Source organism: Ranitomeya variabilis, chromosome 7, assembly GCF_051348905.1.
Source record: "Ranitomeya variabilis isolate aRanVar5 chromosome 7, aRanVar5.hap1, whole genome shotgun sequence".
Taxonomy (NCBI): domain Eukaryota; kingdom Metazoa; phylum Chordata; class Amphibia; order Anura; family Dendrobatidae; genus Ranitomeya; species Ranitomeya variabilis.
The window spans coordinates 25223519-25246318 of record NC_135238.1 but is presented as its reverse complement, the minus strand read 5'-3'; the positions used below and the strand labels follow the sequence as shown (position 1 = coordinate 25246318).

The 22800-nt window shown below is 48.0% G+C and overlaps 1 protein-coding gene across 4 annotated transcripts in view; it reads right to left on the bottom strand.

The window, feature by feature from the left end:
* CLUAP1 (clusterin associated protein 1) overlaps positions 1-22800 on the bottom strand; it is a 51296-nt gene that overhangs the window by 8224 nt on the left and 20272 nt on the right. For 2 of the 4 annotated variants that reach the window (XM_077274591.1, XM_077274592.1), the window contains exons 4-8: positions 19009-19188; positions 18225-18320; positions 11013-11096; positions 3181-3314; positions 2958-3099 (exon numbers count right to left, since the gene is read on the bottom strand). In XM_077274591.1, coding sequence (XP_077130706.1) covers positions 2958-3099; positions 3181-3314; positions 11013-11096; positions 18225-18320; positions 19009-19188 — 636 coding nt within the window. Of the gene's footprint in view, positions 1-2957; positions 3100-3180; positions 3315-11012; positions 11097-12356; positions 12504-18224; positions 18321-19008; positions 19189-22800 lie in introns of those variants that run through there. The other 2 variants (XM_077274593.1, XM_077274594.1) reach the window with 1 other exon arrangement.

Sequence of the window (22800 nt, the reverse complement as noted above, 5' to 3'; positions counted from 1 at the left end):
AATTTGCACCACCTGGCCTTTCCCAATGATGATAGTGAACGAGCCATAACCCTAACAGGCGAATTAAGGTGTGAAACCTTGGTCAAAGTTAACTCAGCACACAAATCTCCAAAGGTGCTCTAACTTTTGCATCTGTCCATTTTCCTTTTTGGATTTTTTAAAATGTAAAAGATGAAAAAAAAATATATATATTGGGGGTTCCCATTGCTATGTGAAGGGGTTCTTACCGCTCCATGCCCTGTGCGGAGATCCCACTGCTCGGGGCAGGGTCCTTACTGGTGTATGATATGTGCAGTGCAGGGTCTCTACTGCACTGTGCGGGGTCCCTATTGCTCCCCCTAGTGGTGCCTGCAGGCTGTCAGAATTTTCTCATGCAACCGTGTGAAATGAATGTTCGGAGCTCCAACTGTGAAAAATGTATCTCTGACAATATAAAATACAGTGGGGCAAAAAAGTATTTAGTCAGTCAGCAATAGTGCAAGTTCCACCACTTAAAAAGATGAGAGGCGTCTGTAATTTACATCATAGGTAGACCTCAACTATGGGAGACAAACTGAGAAACAAAAATCCTGAAAATCACATTGTCTGTTTTTTTATCATTTTATTTGCATATTATAGTGGAAAATAAGTATTTGGTCAGAAACAAACAATCAAGATTTCTGGCTCTCACAGACCTGTAACTTCTTCTTTAAGAGTCTCCTCTTTCCTCCACTCATTACCTGTAGTAATGGCACCTGTTTAAACTTGTTATCAGTATAAAAAGACACCTGTGCACACCCTCAAACAGTCTGACTCCAAACTCCACTATGGTGAAGACCAAAGAGCTGTCAAAGGACACCAGAAACAAAATTGTAGCCCTGCACCAGGCTGGGAAGGCTGAATCTGCAATAGCCAACCAGCTTGGAGTGAAGAAATCAACAGTGGGAGCAATAATTAGAAAATGGAAGACATTCAAGACCACTGATAATCTCCCTCGATCTGGGGCTCCACGCAAAATCCCACCCCGTGGGGTCAGAATGATCACAAGAACGGTGAGCAAAAATCCCAGAACCACGCGGGGGGACCTAGTGAATGAACTGCAGAGAGCTGGGACCAATGTAACAAGGCCTACCATAAGTAACACACTACGCCACCATGGACTCAGATCCTGCAGTGCCAGACGTGTCCCACTGCTTAAGCCAGTACATGTCCGGGCCCGTCTGAAGTTTGCTAGAGAGCATTTGGATGATCCAGAGGAGTTTTGGGAGAATGTCCTATGGTCTGATGAAACCAAACTGGAACTGTTTGGTAGAAACACAACTTGTCGTGTTTGGAGAAAAAAGAATACTGAGTTGCATCCATCAAACACCATACCTACTGTAAAGCATGGTGGTGGAAACATCATGCTTTGGGGCTGTTTCTCTGCAAAGGGGCCAGGACGACTGATCCGGGTACATGAAAGAATGAATGGGGCCATGTATCGTGAGATTTTGAGTGCAAACCTCCTTCCATCAGCAAGGGCATTGAAGATGAAACGTGGCTGGGTCTTTCAACATGACAATGATCCAAAGCACACCGCCAGGGCAACGAAGGAGTGGCTTCGTAAGAAGCATTTCAAGGTCCTGGAGTGGCCTAGCCAGTCTCCAGATCTCAACCCTATAGAAAACCTTTGGAGGGAGTTGAAAGTCCATGTTGCCAAGCGAAAAGCCAAAAACATCACTGCTCTAGAGGAGATCTGCATGGAGGAATGGGCCAACATACCAACAACAGTGTGTGGCAACCTTGTGAAGACTTACAGAAAACGTTTGACCTCTGTCATTGCCAACAAAGGATGTATTACAAAGTATTGAGATGAAATTTTGTTTCTGACCAAATACTTATTTTCCACCAGAATATGCAAATAAAATGATAAAAAAACAGACAATGTGATTTTCTGGATTTTTTTTTCTCAGTTTGTCTCCCATAGTTGAGGTCTACCTATGATGTAAATTACAGACGCCTCTCATCTTTTTAAGTGGTGGAACTTGCACTATTGCTGAATGACTAAATACTTTTTTGCCCCACTGTATATTAAATAAAATTACAAAGGACATTAAAGGGGGTTAAAAAACATAGCTGTTTTCCTCTAAAAACAGGGCATCCCTGTGCACAGCTTGTGTTTGGTACTCAGCTGCAGTACCAGAAGCAACCCAAGGACAGATGTGGCGCTGTTCTGTTTAAGGTTAAAAAAAAAAAAGACGCATTCCCCGATTCAGAGAAATAAGAGACCTTGTCATAAGATCTTGTGCAGAGTCCGCCAGAGGTAAGGTCACTCTTTGGATTCTGCTCTGGGGGGGTTCTGAATGGCGGACCACCCTTTGCAATGTCAATACGCCATAGTAGGACGTAGGTACAGGGATCGGAGGGACCAGACAGTACAGGACTAGTTATCCCGGGCTCAGATATGACAGTCATCGCATCAATGAAGCTGGTGACTGGATAGATCAGGGCCTGATGGACAGCCTCATGCGGAGAGCGTGTGCCCCCGGAGTTGGGGGGGGATGAGCTCCTGGGCTACAGAAATGTATTCAGCAGAATAACATATCACAGGCTCATAGTCAGTGACAGGTTGGGAGATGGCCGGTGGGAGCCGAGCGGATGACACCTACAGGAATTGTATCTGTATTATTGCGAGATGGCGCCAGGAATAATAATAGAGGATGGGATCTAGGAATATGATGGGGTATATACTCATTCCAAGCTCAAAACATGAACTCATGAGAATCCCCTGCAGAATGAAATGATAAAATTGTGCACCTGCAGCCACCACTAGAGGGAGCCGAGGAACGTACTGCATACGGTTTATGCAGTGTGCTCCTATGGCTCCCTCTAGTGGTGGCTACGAGAACAACTTATTTACACGCCTAGGTTAGAAAATACTAGCTCCAGTCTAACATTATTGCGGTTCTCCTAAACGTCCAAGCGCATGGTGTCCTCACCTCAAAGCGCTCCTGCTCCACCCGATGGTGGTCCTCCAGCTGCTGCTCCAGGAAGCAGAGGTTCCGGTACTTGTTCATGTAGATCTCATACTGCTTTTGTAGCTCTTCCTCCAACTTCTCATACTCATCCATAAAGGCGGGTCTGTCCAGACGCAGAAGATGCCCGTTATTAGCCTAAAATGGCCCGTCAAGGGTCACGAATGGTGCAGGAAAAGGCGCTAACCTGACGCTCTGCAGGGTCTGGAGTCTCGCTCGATTCCTCTCCAGCTCCTTTTTGCGCTTTTCTATTTTGGACTCCAGGGTCACCTCGTCCGATGAGCCATTGGTCTGAAAATCCTTCATCTTCTGACACTGCTCCTGAAATAGAGGGAATGGGAAAACAAAGGATGACGCGGTCTTTAGGAGCGCTGAGGCAAAAAGGGTAAAATAGTTAAAATTAAAAGGCACAAACCTTTATTAAAAATATATTGCACTCTACAACCGCGTTTCGATAGCGGCACGCTATCTTCCTCAGCAGCTTGCTGCAGTTTCAATACAATCAGTGTTTTATCAGCAGGAGATCACTGCAGGACTAGGTGTAACCAAGGTGTAACCCCGCCCCCACCACTGATTGGCAGCTCGCGGACAGTGGGCGGGGTTATACACAGCTCCGCCTTCATAGCGCCTCTACAATTGCAGCACAGAAAACAGGGATTCTATCAAAACAGCAGCAAGCAGCCCTGTAAGCGATGCACAGCTGGAATCAGGGTCTCTGCCTCTACAATATGCTCATCTCAGATTACATAGCAAAATCCTAAGGACAGGACGCGGATGGTCGTGTGTGCATGGAGACTTCACAGCAAACACAAAAGGTGAGGAGACTTCTGATTTACGGCCTTTATCCTCCTTACTAATCACATCCACCATATAATGTTTTCATAGCCCAGCACATATCAGGGACCGCTCCATCAACACAGATCACAGGATTTAGAGGGGATGTTCCATATTCTGCCATCCAAGTGCATAAATATGAAGATGACGAGCCCATTTTACGGTCACCTTGATGCAGGCATGTGACCGGCTCGAATGTATACGTATCCATCTGTAATCCCCCTGGATGATCAGACTCTGATCCAGGACAAGTAGGAAGAGAAGATCCTTCATCCACACATGATTATTACAACTGAGAAATCCTCAGACGAATAATCGCCTCTCATCCGACTCCTCCAGGACGGTTCAGCCGCTATTTATAAGCAGAGGAACTTGTAGAGCAGGATGTGGCTTCACAAGACAGAAGAAAAGAAGGAGCTACAGGCAGAGGAGGGGACGCGCGTTCTGCAGGGGGGCTGCATACATCTTCAGAATTCCTATAATGCACAACAAGGCGATTACACTGGAGAGGACGGCGTCACCCGAGAGCTGAGACAAGTTTATGTTGTAAGGCTGGAATTCAAGCACTAGGTATAGATTATATATGAATACATTGTTGTGCCTTCATCCAGAAGAGCATTAGTGCGGTCAGATACTGATGATGGGGAGAGGCCGCGCTCACAATCCCGGATATACCTCATCCCACAGGTGCTGGTTGGGGTCAGGAGGCCACATTATACTCCCCCTCTGTGTATTTATGCACCTTGTGCACTGGGCACAGTCATGGGGAACAGAAAGGGGTCTTCACCAAACTGTTCCTACAATTGTCCACAATGTCTTGTGCTGAAGTATTAAGATTTCCCTTCACTGGAACAAAGGGGCCGAGGCCGCCCCCTGATAACAGTCCATAGCATTATCCTCCTCCACCATCTGTACAGCGGGCACAATGCAGTCAGGGGGTAACGTCCTCCTGGAATCACCAAACCCAGACTCCTCCATCAGATGCAGATAGAGAAGTGCGATCCGTCACTGCACAGAACACGTCTCCTCCAGAGTCCAGTGGTGGCAGCTTTACACCACTCCATCCGACGCTCGGCATTGTGCTTGGTGATGTACGGCTACATGCAGCTGCTCGGCCATGAAGCTTCTGGTGGGGGAGCAGTGTTTGTGCTGATGTTAATAGCAGTGGAAGTCTGGACTCTGCAGTTATGGGGTCAGCAGATCGTTGGTGACTTTTCTGCTCTTTGCTCCTCCTCAGCACTCGGCCCGCCGCCCTGTAACATTATGGGGTCTCCACTTCGTGGCTGAGTTGCTGTGGTTCCTTCCACTTCTCAATAATATCACACACAGGTGATGGTGGAAGATTTAGGAGGAAGAAATGTCACGGACGGACTTGTTACCTCAATGGCTCCTGTTACAGGACCGCCTGGTACCTGTGAGTTCTGCACCACTGGCCGATCCGTCACATGGTAGTAAAGACAGACGGCATGGCGGGGGGACGGAGGTTATATGCAGAGGTGCTGCAGGCTATATACCGGGGGGCCGGATGTTATATACCGGGGGAAAAGGGGCTACAGGTTATATACCGGGGGGGGGGGGGGGGGGGGATGAGGGGCCGGATGTTATACACCGGGGGGGAAAGTGGCTGCAGGTTATATACCAAGGGGAGAGAGGCCGGATGTTATACACAGGGGGGGGAAAGTGGCTGCAGGTTATATACCGAGGGGGAGAGAGGCCGGATGTTACACACCGGGAGAAAAGGGGCTGCAGGTTATATACCGGGGGGCGAGGTGCCGGATGTTATACACCGGGGGAAAAGGGGCTGCAGGTTATATACCGGGGGGCGAGGGGCCGGATGTTATACACCGGGGGAAAAGGGGCTGCAAGTTATATACCGGGGGACGAGGGGCCAGATGTTATACACCGGGGGAAAAGGGACTGCAAGTTATATACCGGGGGGCGAGGGGCCGGATGTTATACACATGGGTAAAAGGGGCTGCAGGTTATATACCGGGGGGCGAGGGGCCGGATGTTATACACCGGGGGAAAAGGCGCTGCAAGTTATATACCGAGGGGAGAGGAGCCGGATGCTATACACCGGGAGAAAAGGGGCTGCAAGTTATATACCGAGGGGAGAGGGGCCGGATGTTATACACCGGGGGAAAAGGGGCTGCAAGTTATATACCGAGGGGGAGAGGGGCCGGATGCTATACACCGGGAGAAAAGGGGCTGCAAGTTATATACCGAGGGGAGAGGGGCCGGATGTTATACACCGGGGGAAAAGGGGCTGCAAGTTATATACCGAGGGGGAGAGGGGCCGGATGTTATACACCGGGAAAAAAGGGGCTGCAGGTTATATACCGAGGGGAGAGGGGCCGGATGTTATAAACCGGGGGAAAAGGGGCTGCAAGTTATATACCGAGGGGGAGAGGGGCCGGATGTTATACACCGGGAGAAAAGGGGCTGCAAGTTATATACCGAGGGGAGAGGGGCCGGATGTTATACACCGGGGGAAAAGGGGCTGCAAGTTATATACCGAGGGGGAGAGGGGCCGGATGTTATACACCGGGGGAAAAGGGGCTGCAAGTTATATACCGAGGGGGAGAGGGGCCGGATGTTATACACCGGGGGAAAAGGGGCTGCAAGTTATATACCGAGGGGAGAGGGGCCGGATGTTATAAACCGGGGGAAAAGGGGCTGCAAGTTATATACCGGGGGGCGAGGGGCCGGATGTTATACACAGGGGGAAAAGGGGCTGCAGGTTATATACCGGGGGACGAGGGGCCAGATGTTATACACCGGGGGAAAAGGGACTGCAAGTTATATACCGGGGGGCGAGGGGCCGGATGTTATACACCGGGGGAAAAGGGGCTGAAGGTTATATACCGGGGGGCGAGGGGACGGATGTTATACACCGGGGGAAAAGGGGCTGCAAGTTATATACCGGGGGGCGAGGGGCCGGATGTTATACACCGGGGGAAAAGGGACTGCAAGTTATATACCGGGGGGAGAGGGGCCGGATGTTATACACCGGGGGAAAAGGGGCTGCAAGTTATATACCGAGGGGGAGAGGGGCCGGATGCTATACACCGGGAGAAAAGGGGCTGCAAGTTATATACCGAGGGGAGAGGGGCCGGATGTTATACACCGGGGGAAAAGGGGCTGCAAGTTATATACCGAGGGGGAGAGGGGCCGGATGTTATACACCGGGAGAAAAGGGGCTGCAGGTTATATACCGAGGGGAGAGGGGCCGGATGTTATAAACCGGGGGAAAAGGGGCTGCAAGTTATATACCGAGGGGGAGAGGGGCCGGATGTTATACACCGGGAGAAAAGGGGCTGCAAGTTATATACCGAGGGGAGAGGGGCCGGATGTTATACACCGGGGGAAAAGGGGCTGCAAGTTATATACCGAGGGGGAGAGGGGCCGGATGTTATACACCGGGGGAAAAGGGGCTGCAAGTTATATACCGAGGGGGAGAGGGGCCGGATGTTATACACCGGGGGAAAAGGGGCTGCAAGTTATATACTGAGGGGGAGAGGGGCCGGATGTTATACACCGGGGGAAAAGGGGCTGCAAGTTATATACCGAGGGGAGAGGGGCCGGATGTTATAAACCGGGGGAAAAGGGGCTGCAAGTTATATACCGGGGGGCGAGGGGCCGGATGTTATACACAGGGGGAAAAGGGGCTGCAGGTTATATACCGGGGGACGAGGGGCCAGATGTTATACACCGGGGGAAAAGGGACTGCAAGTTATATACCGGGGGGCGAGGGGCCGGATGTTATACACCGGGGGAAAAGGGGCTGAAGGTTATATACCGGGGGGCGAGGGGACGGATGTTATACACCGGGGGAAAAGGGGCTGCAAGTTATATACCGGGGGACGAGGGGCCAGATGTTATACACCGGGGGAAAAGGGACTGCAAGTTATATACCGGGGGGAGAGGGGCCGGATGTTATACACAGGGGGAAAAAGGGGCTGCAGGTTATATACCGGGGGGCGAGGGGCCGGATGTTATACACCGGGGGAAAAGGGGCTGCAAGTTATATACCGGGGGACGAGGGGCCGGATGTTATACACATGGGTAAAAGGGGCTGCAGGTTATATACCGGGGGGCGAGGGGCCAGATGTTATACACCGGGGAAAAAGGGGCTGCAGGTTATATACCGGGGGGCGAGGGGCCGGATGTTATACACAGGGGGAAAAAGGGGCTGCAGGTTATATACCGGGGGGCGAGGGGCCGGATGTTATACACCGGGGGAAAAGGGGCTGCAAGTTATATACCGGGGGACGAGGGGCCGGATGTTATACACATGGGTAAAAGGGGCTGCAGGTTATATACCGGGGGGCGAGGGGCCGGATGTTATACACCGGGGAAAAAGGGGCTGCAGGTTATATACCAAGGGGAGAGGGGCCGGATGTTATACACCAGGGGAAAAGGGGCTGCAGGTTATATACCGGGGGGGAGGCGCCGGATGTTATACACAGGGGTAAAAGGGGCTGCAGGTTATATACCGGGGGTCGAGGGGCCGGATGTTATACACAGGGGTAAAAGGGGCTGCAGGTTATATACCGGGGGTCGAGGGGCCGGATGTTATACACCGGGGGAAAAGGGACTGCAAGTTATATACCGAGGGGAGAGGAGCCGGATGTTATACACCGTGGGAAAAGGGACTGCAAGTTATATACCGGGTGGAGAGGGGCCAGATGTTATACACAAAGGGAAAAAGGGGCTGCAGGTTATATACCGGGGGGCGAGGGGCCAGATGTTATACACCGGGGGAAAAGGGGCTGCAAGTTATATACCGGGGGATGAGGGGCCAGATGTTATACACCGGGGGAAAAGGGGCTGCAAGTTATATACCGGGGGATGAGGGGCCGGATGTTATACACATGGGTAAAAGGGGCTGCAGGTTATATACCGGGGGGGCGAGGGGCCGGATGTTATACACCGGGGAAAAAGGGGCTGCAAGTTATATACCGGGGGACGAGGGGCCAGATGTTATACACATGGGTAAAAGGGGCTGCAGGTTATATACCAAGGGGAGAGGGGCCGGATGTTATACACCGGGAGAAAAGGGGCTGCAGGTTATATACCAAGGGGAGAGGGGCCGGATGTTATACACCAGGGGAAAAGGGGCTGCAGGTTATATACCGGGGGGGAGGTGCCGGATGTTATACACAGGGGTAAAAGGGGCTGCAGGTTATATACCGGGGGTCGAGGGGCCGGATGTTATACACCGGGGGAAAAGGGACTGCAAGTTATATACCGAGGGGAGAGGAGCCGGATGTTATACACCGGGGGAAAAGGGGCTGCAGGTTATATACCGAGTGGAGAGGGGCCAGATGTTATACACAGAGGGAAAAAGGGGCTGCAGGTTATATACCGGGGGGCGAGGGGCCAGATGTTATACACCGGGGGAAAAGGGGCTGCAAGTTATATACCGGGGGGCGAGGGGCCGGATGTTATACACATGGGTAAAAGGGGCTGCAGGTTATATACCGGGGGGCGAGGGGCCGGATGTTATACACCGGGGGAAAAGGCGCTGCAAGTTATATACCGAGGGGAGAGGAGCCGGATGTCATACACCGGGGGAAAAGGGGCTGCAGGTTATATACTGAGGGGAGAGGGGCCGGATGTTATACACTGGGGGAAAAGGGGCTGCAAGTTATATACCGAGGGGGAGAGGGGCCAGATGTTATAAACCGGGGGAAAAGGGGCTGCAAGTTATATACCGGGGGGCGAGGGGCCGGATGTTATACACAGGGGGAAAAGGGGCTGCAGGTTATATACCGGGGGGCAAGGGGCCGGATGTTATACACCGGGGGAAAAGGGGCTGCAGGTTATATACCGGGGGGGAGGCGCCGGATGTTATACACCGGGGGAAAGGGGGCTGCAGGTTATATACCGGGGGAGGCGCCGGATGTTATACACCGAGGGCAATGGGGCCAGATGTTGTACACCGTGGGGCGAGGGACGGATGGACAGCGCATGCTGATAAATCCCGATCCTGGCCAGCTACAGTCCTACTGTACTCCTCCAGTGCTGCAGAGGTAAAGCTGCCTCTGCTTGAGAAAGCGCAACAGAGGTGCAGCAATGCTGCTGCTCTGAACTGTCAATCAACAAGAAACACCCCTAACGAGTGGAAAATCAAGAGGACGAGTAGCAGTGAGCTCCAAAAGAAAGAAGATAAGACCACCCCATTAAATACCTGCCTCATTATCTGCATCCGCTATAGGCGAAACACAGCGATCAGATTTGCCCGCAGCGTCCCTTTATCACCCAACGATGTTTTTCTCCCAAATATTATTAAAAAAAATATATATATATGAAGGCACCAAATGATCAAACCGACCCTCTGAGTCCCCCGCACGTCTCCTCCGAGTGGGAGGATTTCTGCCAGTTCACAGGCGCACAACATGGCATCGTCCTGGCAGCGCACTGACAGCCCCATAAAATATTGATTAGAAGCGCGCACCACATCATTCTCGAGCACCGAGCTAGCGGAGGACCTGAATTACATTTTACTCCCACCCTGCAGAAAAGTGGAGGCCGACTGACTGAACGCCGCGATGGCTCCTCTGGTGAACATTGTATGAATGTACGAGGAGCAGAATGGAGAAAACCGGCTCCGGCGGGGAGCGTCGGCAATATCCGGGAGTGTCACCCGGCACTGAGCGAATTTTCTAGGTCTCCTGAACAATATCTGAAACAACGGGAAGACAGGAGGGGGAGGAATGTGTCACCCAAGGTCCCGCTAATGTTATCATTTTGGGGTTTTCTATGGTGCCCAATATCTCGGGACTTACCAAACTTAGAGAATAAAGTTAGAGGATATCCCAGCTTAGCAAGTTTATCACATATCCAAAGAGTAAGTGTCAACGTTCTGATCGCTGGGACCCCATTAATCCCCTAAAAGGGGGCCTTGAAGTGCCCGGCTGGAGTGGAGCAGTACTGAGCATGTGCGACCACCGGACAGTTCACTGACCATAGGAGTGGTGGTCGCACATGTGCACTTCTGGTTCGATCACACAGGACCTTGGGGTCTCACCCACTGGATCCCCCCAGATTCATTATTTAATAATGGATATAGTTTATGGGGAAGAAAAAAACATTAAAAAAAGTTATGTTATAAATATTGGCATTGGGAAGACCCCTTTAGAAAGCTCGGGTGGGTGGGTGAAGGTATTGCCACGCACTTACCAAAACTTCTCTGGTGGCCATCCTCAGCACCTTCTCCGTCTCATTAATTTCCAGAGGACGGGCGATAGCGGCCGCTCTCAAATCCTGCGAAATGACAAGGAATGTTATTAAAAAGACTCCGAGGAGGGTCACAATCCCCCCAGCTCAAAAATCAATTATGTAAATGCTTTGTGCGGCGTACAAAAGGCGCCGTGTCGCTGTCAGCAAGCAACATGCAATTTGGCAAAAAGCAGCGAACACTTTACTCACAAGCAGGTCGCCTGAGACAATGCAAAAAAAAAAAAAAGGCACAGCAGAAAGAATTAATTGCTCGGCCGCAGCGAGGGGCGTCACTCACCGCCGCTGCTTTCCGACGTGCAACATGATGAGAATTAAGAAATAGGCGACGTGAGCGAGAGAAGACTGCGAGCTGACATCTGCGAGACAACAAACCGCGTATCGATACCTAGAGCGCTCCGCGGATGACCTGCTCTACGCCTCCTGCTGTGCCGTCAATAATACATATACACCCTATTAGAAAATCCCAAATTAATAATGGGGTTCTTCTGCTTAGGATCTTGGTTTCTTAGTCAAAGTGGGGAGCTCTGGAGGACCTGCCCTGTCCTGCATTACACCTATGATATGAATGGGCACGGTGTAATACTCTATTTCCCCTGCGGGGGAGCTGCAGGAAAACAAAACAGTCTCTCACAGGTTTTTCTGGTAGATTACAGATGATGGATCGGGGTTTGCAGAAGGGGGACACTTTATGATCAGCTGATTGACAAGGAACCCTTCTTACAAGTAGTTATTGTTCAAGGTGGCGATCCCCTTTAAACAGATATTTTGGTTCCAGCATAACATTTTTTTTTTTTATATTGATTTTCAAGATTTCTATTTGCCACCATTATGCAGAATCTGTATTATTAATTCCTGCCTGATCGCGAGAGAACCCCTATGATCCAGAGATCTAAGCACCTAAATCTCTGTCTGTGCCTAACCGTTAACCCAACGTATAGACCATTCCTACATCTGCACGTATCGCGGGACAGTGCTGCCACTAGGGGGAGCACACTAATGCTACTATAGCATTCAGGTCTATAAAATCAGTCTAGCAGTGCTCCCCCTAGTGGCAAGTCTCATTCTGAAGAAATATAGGTGTAGCATCCCATGCTGCATGGAAAAATAGCGCTTATTCCCATATGTGACAAAAACCTACAAATTAAAGCACTGGGATGAAACGAGCAAGAATAAAACAAGAGTAAACTAAATACACCCACAGCGTACTGGACGAGCTGCAGCCCATTAATCTCACCGCGCAGCCTGGGACTTGTAGGAATAAATAGAATTATATTAGTTTCTTACAAACAGACGGGCGCAGACGCACTGCAAAGAGACCGGCAGATGGAGAGCTGGCCGTGCCAGCCTCGGGGTGCGTGTGTTCACCATCAGCTCATTGTGGCTCCTCTCTGCCGTCTGGTTTATGCCCGTGATCTAATAGCAAACTGGCGACTAGGCGAGAACAAGAACAAGCGAATGTAAGCGGCTGTCGGTAGCTTATATATCACCAGCATAGAGAACAGAACTACCATTACTAGTTTTACAATTATACTCCAGAGCAGCACTCACTATTCTGCTGGTGCAGTCACTGTGTACATACATTACATTACTGATCCTGAGTTACATCCTGTATTATTCTCCAGAGCTGCACTCCCTATTCTGCTGGTGCAGTCACTGTGTACATACATTACATTACTGATCCTGATTTACATCCTGTATTATACTCCAGAGCTGCACTCACTATTCTGCTGGTGCAGTCACTGTGTACATACATTACATTACTGATCCTGAGTTACATCCTGTATTATACTCCAGAGCTGCACTCACTATTCTGCTGGTGCAGTCACTGTGTACATACATTACATTACTGATCCTGAGTTACATCATGTATTATATCCCAGAGCTGCACTCACTATTCTGCTGGTGCAGTCACTGTGTACATACATGACATTACTGATCCAGAGTTACACCCTGTATTATACTCCAGAGCTGCGCTCACTATTCTGCTGGTGCAGTCACTGTGTACATACATTACATTACTGATCCTGAGTTACATCCTGTATTATACCCTAGAGCAGCGCTCACTATTCGCTGGTGTGGTCACTGTGTACATACATACATTACTGCTCCTGAGTTACATCCTGTATTATACCCCAGAGCTGCACTCACTATTCTGCTGGTGTAGTCACTGTGTACATACATTAGATTACTGATCCTGAGTTACATCCTGTATTATACCCCAGAGCTGCACTCACTATTCTGCTGGTGCAGTCACTGTGTACATACATTACATTACTGATCCTGAATTACATCCTGTATTATACCCCAGAGCAGTACTCACTATTCTGCTGGTGCCGTCACTGTGTACATACATTACATTACTGATCCTGAGTTACCTCCTGTATTATACTCCAGAGCTGCACTCACTATTCTGCTGGTGCAGTCACTGTGAACATACATTACATTACTGATCCAGAGTTACACCCTGTATTATACTCCAGAGCTACGCTCACTATTCTGCTGGTGCAGTCACTGTGTACATACATTACATTACTGATCCTGAGTTACATCCTGTATTATACCCCAGAGCAGCACCCACTATTCTGCTGGTGCAGTCACTGTGTACATACATTACATTACTGATCCTGAGTTACATCCTGTATTATACTCCAGAGCTGCACTCACTATTCTGCTGGTGCAGTCACTGTGTACATACATTACATTACTGATCCTGAGTTACCTCCTGTATTATACTCCAGAGCTGCACTCACTATTCTGCTGGTGCAGTCACTGTGTACATACATTACATTGCTGATCCCAAGTTACATCCTGTATTATACTCCAGATCTGCACTCACTATTCTGCTGGATCAGTCACTGTGTACATACATTACATTACTCATCCTGAGTTACCTCCTGTATCATACTCCAGAGCTGCACTCACTATTCTGCTGGTGCAGTCACTGTGTACATACATTACATTACTGATCCCAAGTTACATCCTGTATTATACTCCAGAGCTGAACTCACTATTCTCCGGGAGCAGTCACTGTGTACATACATTACATTACTGATCCTGAGTTACATCCTGTATTATACCCCAGAGCAGCACTCACTATTCTGCTGGTGCAGTCACTGTGTACATACATTACATTACTGATCCGGAGTTACATCCTGTATTATACCCCAGAGCAGCACCCACTATTCTGCTGGTGCAGTCACTGTGTACATACATTACATTACTGATCCTGAGTTACATCCTGTATTATACTCCAGAGCTGCACTCACTATTCTGCTGGTGCAGTCACTGTGTACATACATTACATTACTGATCCTGAGTTACCTCCTGTATTATACTCCAGAGCTGCACTCACTATTCTGCTGGTGCAGTCACTGTGTACATACATTACATTGCTGATCCCAAGTTACATCCTGTATTATACTCCAGATCTGCACTCACTATTCTACTGGATCAGTCACTGTGTACATACATTACATTACTGATCCCAAGTTACATCCTGTATTATACTCCAGAGCTGAACTCACTATTCTCCGGGAGCAGTCACTGTGTACATACATTACATTACTGATCCTGAGTTACATCCTGTATTATACCCCAGAGCAGCACTCACTATTCTGCTGGTGCAGTCACTGTGTACATACATTACATTACTGATCCTGAGTTATATCCTGTATTATACCCCAGAGCAGCACTCACTATTCTGCTGGTGCAGTCACTGTGTACATACATTACATTACTGATCCTGAGTTACATCCGGTATTATAGCCCAGAGCTGCACTCACTATTCTGTTGGTAGAAGATGTCAGCTCTGAAATCAGAATTATGAATATTGAGCATCAAAATACAAGTAATGTATCTACCAGGTGATTTGAAGGACCACTAAATTGACTGATGAGTTTACTTTTCTCCCCCCTTATAAAGGCCCCGTCTCACATAGCGAGATCGCTAGCGAGATCGCTGCTGAGTCACAAGTTTTGTGACGCAACAGCGACCTCAGTAGCGATCTCGCTATGTGTGACACGTACCAGCGATCAGGCCCCTGCTGTGAGATCGCTGGTCGTGTCGGAATGGCCTGGACCGTTTTTTGGTCGTTGAGGTCCCGCTGACATCGCTGAATCGGTGTGTGTGACACCGATCCAGCGATGTCTTCACTGGTAACCAGGGTAAACATCGGGTTCTAAGCGCAGGGCCGCGCTTAGTAACCCGATGTTTACCCTGGTTACCAAAAAAAAACAAACAGTACATACTCACCATCTGATGCCCGTCAGGTCCCTTGCCGTCCGCTTCCTGCTCTGACTGACTGCTGCCGTACAGTGAGAGCACAGCACAGCAGTGACGTCACTGCTGTGCTGCGCTCTCACTGTACGGCGGCACTCAGTCAGAGCAGGAAGCGGACGGCAAGGGACCTGACGGACATCAGATGGTGAGTATGTACTGTTTGTTTTTTTTGGTAACCAGGGTAAACATCGGGTTACTAAGCTCGGCCCTGCGCTTAGTAACCCGATGTTTACCCTGGTTACCCGGGTGCTGCAGGGGGACTTCGGCATCGTTGAAGACAGTTTCAATGATGCCAAAGTCGTTCCCCTGATCGTTGGTCGCTGGAGAGAGCGGTCTGTGTGACAGCTCCCCAGCGACCACACAGCGACTTACCAACGATCACGGCCAGGTTGTATCGCTGGTCGTGATCGTTGGTAAATCGCTACGTGTGACGGGGCCTTAACACTCACTGGTCCCAAGAGCAAAGAGGCCAAATTGTCGTAAAGTTAAAGAATCAGTGGGGGTCCTGTCAGTCTCACCAATTTGGCCCATGCCTTATTAAGGGTGATAATATCCTTTTAAGCAGTTAAAGATGGCGTCTATAGAGGTTCTATAACCTCATAGAAATTAATGGGGGTGATCGGCTTTATTGGAAGGTACAGCTTCACATACGGTAACTTGTTGTTACCCTGAACTTGAGGGGCCACAAAGCGCTCAGCGGTGCTGTACACTAGGTCCAATATAGCCACCTGGGAAACCTTAGGACCCTCCGTCCTTACTGACGTATTCGGGTACCTGTGCTACTCCGACTGTCTAACTATATCAATATACTCCAATCAATAAGATAAATATGGGCAAAGTTGTGTGTACAGTTCACATAGGCGCGAGAATAAAGAGACGGTATCACTGCGCACCTGCTAATCGGCACATGTAAAAAGACAATTGTGATATGGCAAAATGTCAACAGAGAGGAGGCTTCTGGACAGTAGCTGGTTAATAACTGATCATATACATATTTCTGTCTATAGTTTAGACTCACTTTTCATAACCTATAAGAACCAATGCGACAGTTTCAAAATAATAAGGAACGGTCTCACCCGATTCTGGGGGGCGACTGATACATCCATCAATGGTCGCGTACATCCCAATGTGCTCCCCTGATGAGAGGTGACGAAACGCGAGAGAAAAGGGAGGTAACAAGGGAATGGAGTCCACTATCGATCACAAGGAGGGGATGCAGCAGTCGTCCCCCAGAATCGGGTGAGACCGGTCCTTATTATTTTGAAACTGGTGCATTGATTCTTATAGGTAGGCGCCTGAGTATTCAGGTTGTTGGCACTCACATCATTACTGTTCCTTTTAACAGCTCTGCATTAAACTCTCTGACAAACCAAGCTCTACCCCTGAGTCAGCTCTGCTATACCACCGTGCCTGTTTTGCTTTGGAGTCTCTCACAATCTCAGCTCTGCCCCTGAATCATCTCAGCTATTCTGCTATGTCAGATCCTCATTGCTTCTCCTGCAAGTCGGCTCTGCTATACTGCTTAGTCAGCTCTGCTATACTGCTGTGCCAGTTTTGCTTTGGAGTCTCTGACAATCTCAGCTCTGTCGCTGAATCATCTCAGCTATTCTGCTATGTCAGATCCTCATCGCTTCTCCTGCAACGTCGGCTCTGCTATACTGCTATATTAGGATTCTGAAATCTCAGGTCAGCCACATCACTGCATCTACCCTGTGGCCCCTGCGGGTGAAATCTCCAGGGGCCGCTTCCTCTGACGTTCTCCAGGACTAGTTACCTCTAGGCAGCGGCTATTTAAATCTCCTGAAGCTTAAAGAATGGGGGTGAGGGGGCAATGCCGGGGACTGTGAGCTCGGTGATCCATCATGCCGAGCTGCAGCTCATTAGCTGCGGTGAGTAATGGGCTCGCGGTGGCGTCATGGCGGACGATGAGCCCTGGATGCCACTTCGCTTCTATTCCAGTCCCAGATTCCTAATTATACACATTGTGTCACCGGTGACCACCACGTTACTCCTCTGTAACCTCAGGAGGCGCAATAAAAGTAAAAAAAAAATAATAATTGTGTTTAACCCTTCACCTTGACACAAAAAATAAAATTAGAATTCAGAATAAAGGGAATTAAAAAAAAAAAAAAAAAAGAAGTACAAATACCGCATATAAAAAGAAGCTGGAGGCAAGTATAAGAAGTTTCCGCAACTTGTAAGGATGCAAAAACTGAAGGGCCACCCAGCTGTGGACTCGAGTGGAGCTGCGCTGCAGTGCTCAGCACAGTGGACGGCCGGGAGAACCGCAGTGCAAGGAAATGAAGATCTGCAGACCCTCATTAACAGGATCGTGCGGGGTCCCAGGGATCAAACTATGGCTAATCTGATGGTGGTGGCATATCCCAGTATCCCAGTGATGAGTCACCACCTTACAGGACAAGACAGACGCTTTAAATGGCCTTACAATAGCACGAATGAATATAAAAAACTTTATGATATATCATCAACAAATTTTGCTACTTTCTACACTCATGAGCCACTTCTCCTCTATGAAAAACTGCTAAAATCTGACTCGGTCTAAACAAGATAAACCGGCAGCTCACTGAGGGATCAGAAGTCAGCTGCCTATTGAGGTCTACGGAGAGGGGAAAGGGAGATGAAGGAACTGAATGAGAAAGACTGATCGTACTGCAGCTTTCTAGTGAGTGTTTTATCTTTCGTGGGTGCTGGATTCACAGCTACACTGTATAATGTCCCCTCATGTGGCTACTGTTTCTGAACACGAACTACACAGAGACAGGAGAGCTGGAGTCCCTCATGTCTGTGTGCAGTGTATGGTCATCTGCGCCCATTTCCATCTCAGACCACCCCTTTATCGATCCTTTTACTTACTCTCAGGTCTGCTTCTTTGCCCAAGATGTCATACAGCAGGGCTCCCTTTGTGGTGATTTCGGATGCAAGCTGTCTGGCATTCTTCAGGTCAGTAATCTGAAGCATAAAGGCAACAGGCAGAATTAACAACCACAACAGTGTAGAGAAACAGCACTATAATGACATGGAGATAACCTTAAAGGGGTGTTCCGGTTTGGGATACTCTTGTACCCAAGATGCAGTTTGTTAACAAAATAAAATAAATGACCTTAACTCACCCTCCTCAGGTCCATCACTGTGTCTCCGCTACTGCTCCCAGTGTCTGTAATTGCTGACAGCGCTGCAGGCAATCAATGAGCTCAGCGGCTCATGCAGTTTTTTTCCCCTGCAGCGCTGTCAATGTGATCTCAGCGCCGCAGACAATACTAGACCACAGGCGAGACTCAGTGTTGGACCTGGGGAGAGTGAGTAAAGAACAAAAAGAAAAACTGCAGCTAGGGTACAGTGGATTTTGCAAACTGTAAAAACCCTTTTAAGTATTTGTTTTCATGTTGGAAACACAGAATAGATTTTCAGCAGCGGATCTGCATTGATATTTTGGGTGAGATTTTACCAAACCTCATCCAATCAATGTACAAAAAGATCTGCAGATTTCACCCTTTAATTCCATCCCGGTAACGGCTGCTGCAGGGATATTGTATTTAAAGTCGGATCGCCCCCCTGGACATATCAGCTGAAACATGCAAAGGTTTAGAGGGGTCTTCATCGACCCCCTCCATAAATCTGGAGTTCCCACAACACTCACTTTAGTTCCCAAGTCAAACTTGAAGGTGGAGGTGTCTTCCTCCCCGATCTGTGTGCTCTCGATGCCCTTCGTCTTCATGGCGTTGTACAGCACGGTGGTGACCTTCAGCAGCTCCTTCACAGAATAGCCGTCCGCCTGGTACAGCTTCTTGGTGTTCAGCTTGATGTGAGCTTTAGTGGCCTGAAATAACGATTGTAGAAGGTGAAACCTTATTACAACGTTCTACGCTGCTGCAATCATTCTGGCATGTGGGCAGCGGACGGCAGCGCAGCGCCATTGTAGTAGATGGGTCCGACACAGGCAGCAGAGCGATAACCAGTATAAAAGCGACACATCAGGAGGTAACCTATTGCTTAAACCAGGATTTACATAAAAAAAAAAAAAAAAAAAGTTAATTAAAGTCTTGCAATTTTTACTCTGGCCATTAGGCCTTATACCAGACTCATACTTCCTATTTTGCATAGAACACTTTTCATCAGTCTCATTAGCAACACAGACCACAGACAATATTACAATGACTGATAACTCCTCTATATACAGTAGATAACACAGGATCCACCATTCACAATAGATGATGTCACAGCTCACCTCCTCCTCCTGTACAATATCTGATAACACCTCTATATACAGTAGATAACACAGGATCCACGATTCACAACACGTGATGTCACAGCTCACCTCCTCCTCCTGTACAATGACTGATATCTACTGTATATAGAGGTGTTATCAGTCATTGTACAGGAGGAGGAGGTGAGCTATGACATCACGTGTTGTGAATGGTGGATCCTGTGTTATCTACTGTATATAGAGGTGTTATCAGTCATTGTACAGGAGGAGGAGGTGAGCTGTGACATCACTTATTGTGAATGGTGGATCCTGTGTTATCTACTGTATATAGAGATGTTATCAGTCATTGTACAGGAGGAGGAGGTGAGCTGTGACATCACCTATTGTGAATGGTGGATCCTGTGTTATCTACTGTATATAGAGGTGTTAACACAGGATCCACCATTCACAATAGGTGATGTCACAGCTCACCTCCTCCTCCTGTACAATGACTGATGACACCTCTATATACAGTAGATAACTCAGGATCCGTCATTCACAATAGGTGAGATCACAGCTCACCTCCTCCTCCTGTACAATGACTGATAACACCTCTATATACAGTAGATAACACAGGATCCACCATTCACAATAAGTGATGTCACAGGTCACCTTCTCCTCCTGTACAATGACTGATAACACCTCTATATACAGTAGATAACACAGGATCTACCATTCACAACACGTTATGTCACAGCTCACCTCCTCCTGTACAATGACTGATGACACCTCTATATACAGTAGATAACACAGGATTCACCATTCACTATAGGTGATGTCACAGCTCACCTCATCCTCCTGTACAATGACTGATAACACCTCTATATACAGTAGATAACACAGGATCCGTCATTCACAATAGGTGATATCACAGCTCACCTCCTCCTGTACAATATCTGATAACACCTCTATATACAGTAGATAACACAGGATCCACCATTCACAATATGTGATATCACAGCTCACCTCATCCTCCTGTACAATGACTGATAACACCTCTATATACAGTAGATAACACAGGATCCACTATTCACAATAGGTGATGTCACAGCTCACCTCCTCCTCCTGTACAATATCTGATAACACCTCTATATACAGTAGATAACACAGGATCCACGATTCACAACACGTGATGTCACAGCTCACCTCCTCCTCCTGTACAATGACTGATATCTACTGTATATAGAGGTGTTATCAGTCATTGTACAGGAGGAGGAGGTGAGCTATGACATCACGTGTTGTGAATGGTGGATCCTGTGTTATCTACTGTATATAGAGGTGTTATCAGTCATTGTACAGGAGGAGGAGGTGAGCTGTGACATCACTTATTGTGAATGGTGGATCCTGTGTTATCTACTGTATATAGAGATGTTATCAGTCATTGTACAGGAGGAGGAGGTGAGCTGTGACATCACCTATTGTGAATGGTGGATCCTGTGTTATCTACTGTATATAGAGGTGTTAACACAGGATCCACCATTCACAATAGGTGATGTCACAGCTCACCTCCTCCTCCTGTACAATGACTGATGACACCTCTATATACAGTAGATAACACAGGATCCACCATTCACAACACGTGATGTCACAGCTCACCTCCTCCTCCTGTACAATGACTGATGACACCTCTATATACAGTAGATAACTCAGGATCCGTCATTCACAATAGGTGAGATCACAGCTCACCTCCTCCTCCTGTACAATGACTGATAACACCTCTATATACAGTAGATAACACAGGATCCACCATTCACAATAAGTGATGTCACAGGTCACCTTCTCCTCCTGTACAATGACTGATAACACCTCTATATACAGTAGATAACACAGGATCTACCATTCACAACACGTTATGTCACAGCTCACCTCCTCCTGTACAATGACTGATGACACCTCTATATACAGTAGATAACACAGGATTCACCATTCACTATAGGTGATGTCACAGCTCACCTCATCCTCCTGTACAATGACTGATAACACCTCTATATACAGTAGATAACACAGGATCCACTATTCACAATAGGTGATGTCACAGCTCACCTCCTCCTCCTGTACAATGACTGATGACACCTCTATATACAGTAGATAACTCAGGATCCGTCATTCACAATAGGTGATATCACAGCTCACCTCCTCCTGTACAATATCTGATAACACCTCTATATACAGTAGATAACACAGGATCCACCATTCACAATATGTGATATCACAGCTCACCTCATCCTCCTGTACAATGACTGATAACACCTCTATATACAGTAGATAACACAGGATCCGTCATTCACAATAGGTGATGTCACAGCTCACCTCCTCCTGTACAATGACTGATATCACCTCTATATACAGTAGGTAACACAGGATCCACTATTCACAATAGGTGATGTCACAACTCACCTCCTCCTCCTGTACAATGACTGATGACACCTCTATATACAGTAGATAACACAGGATCCACCATTCACAATAGAAGATGTCACAGCTCACCTCCTCCTCCTGTACAATGACTGATGACACCTCTATATACAGTAGATAACACAGCATCCACCATTCACAATAGGTGATATCACAGCTCACCTCCTCCTGTACAATGACTGATAACACCTCTATATACAGTAGATAACACAGGATCCGTCATTCACAATAGGTGATGTCACAGCTCACCTCCTCCTCCTGTACAATGACTGATAACACCTCTATATACAGCAGATAACACAGCATCCACCATTCACAATAGGTGATATCACAGCTCACCTCCTCCTGTACAATGACTGATAACACCTCTATATACAGTAGATAACACAGGATCCGTCATTCACAATAGGTGATGTCACAGCTCACCTCCTCCTCCTGTACAATGACTGATAACATCTCTATATACAGCAGATAACACAGGATCCACCATTCACAATAGGTGATATCACAGCTCACCTCCCCCTCCTCCCTTCGTAATTACCTTTGCTCTCATCAGAAGATATCTATCTATGGGGCTATGTCCAGAGACCGCGTAGTATTTCCACTCCCAATCTGCAGTGATTCCACACCAAAATTTGGCATTGGCACGTGCAGATTTTGCAGCTGATTTTACCCCATTTTCATCATTATATTACATTCCTTGGTGGAAAAAAATCCTAATTACTAAGAACAAACCTAGAAACCGGGAACATATCACCTTTACAGTAAAAA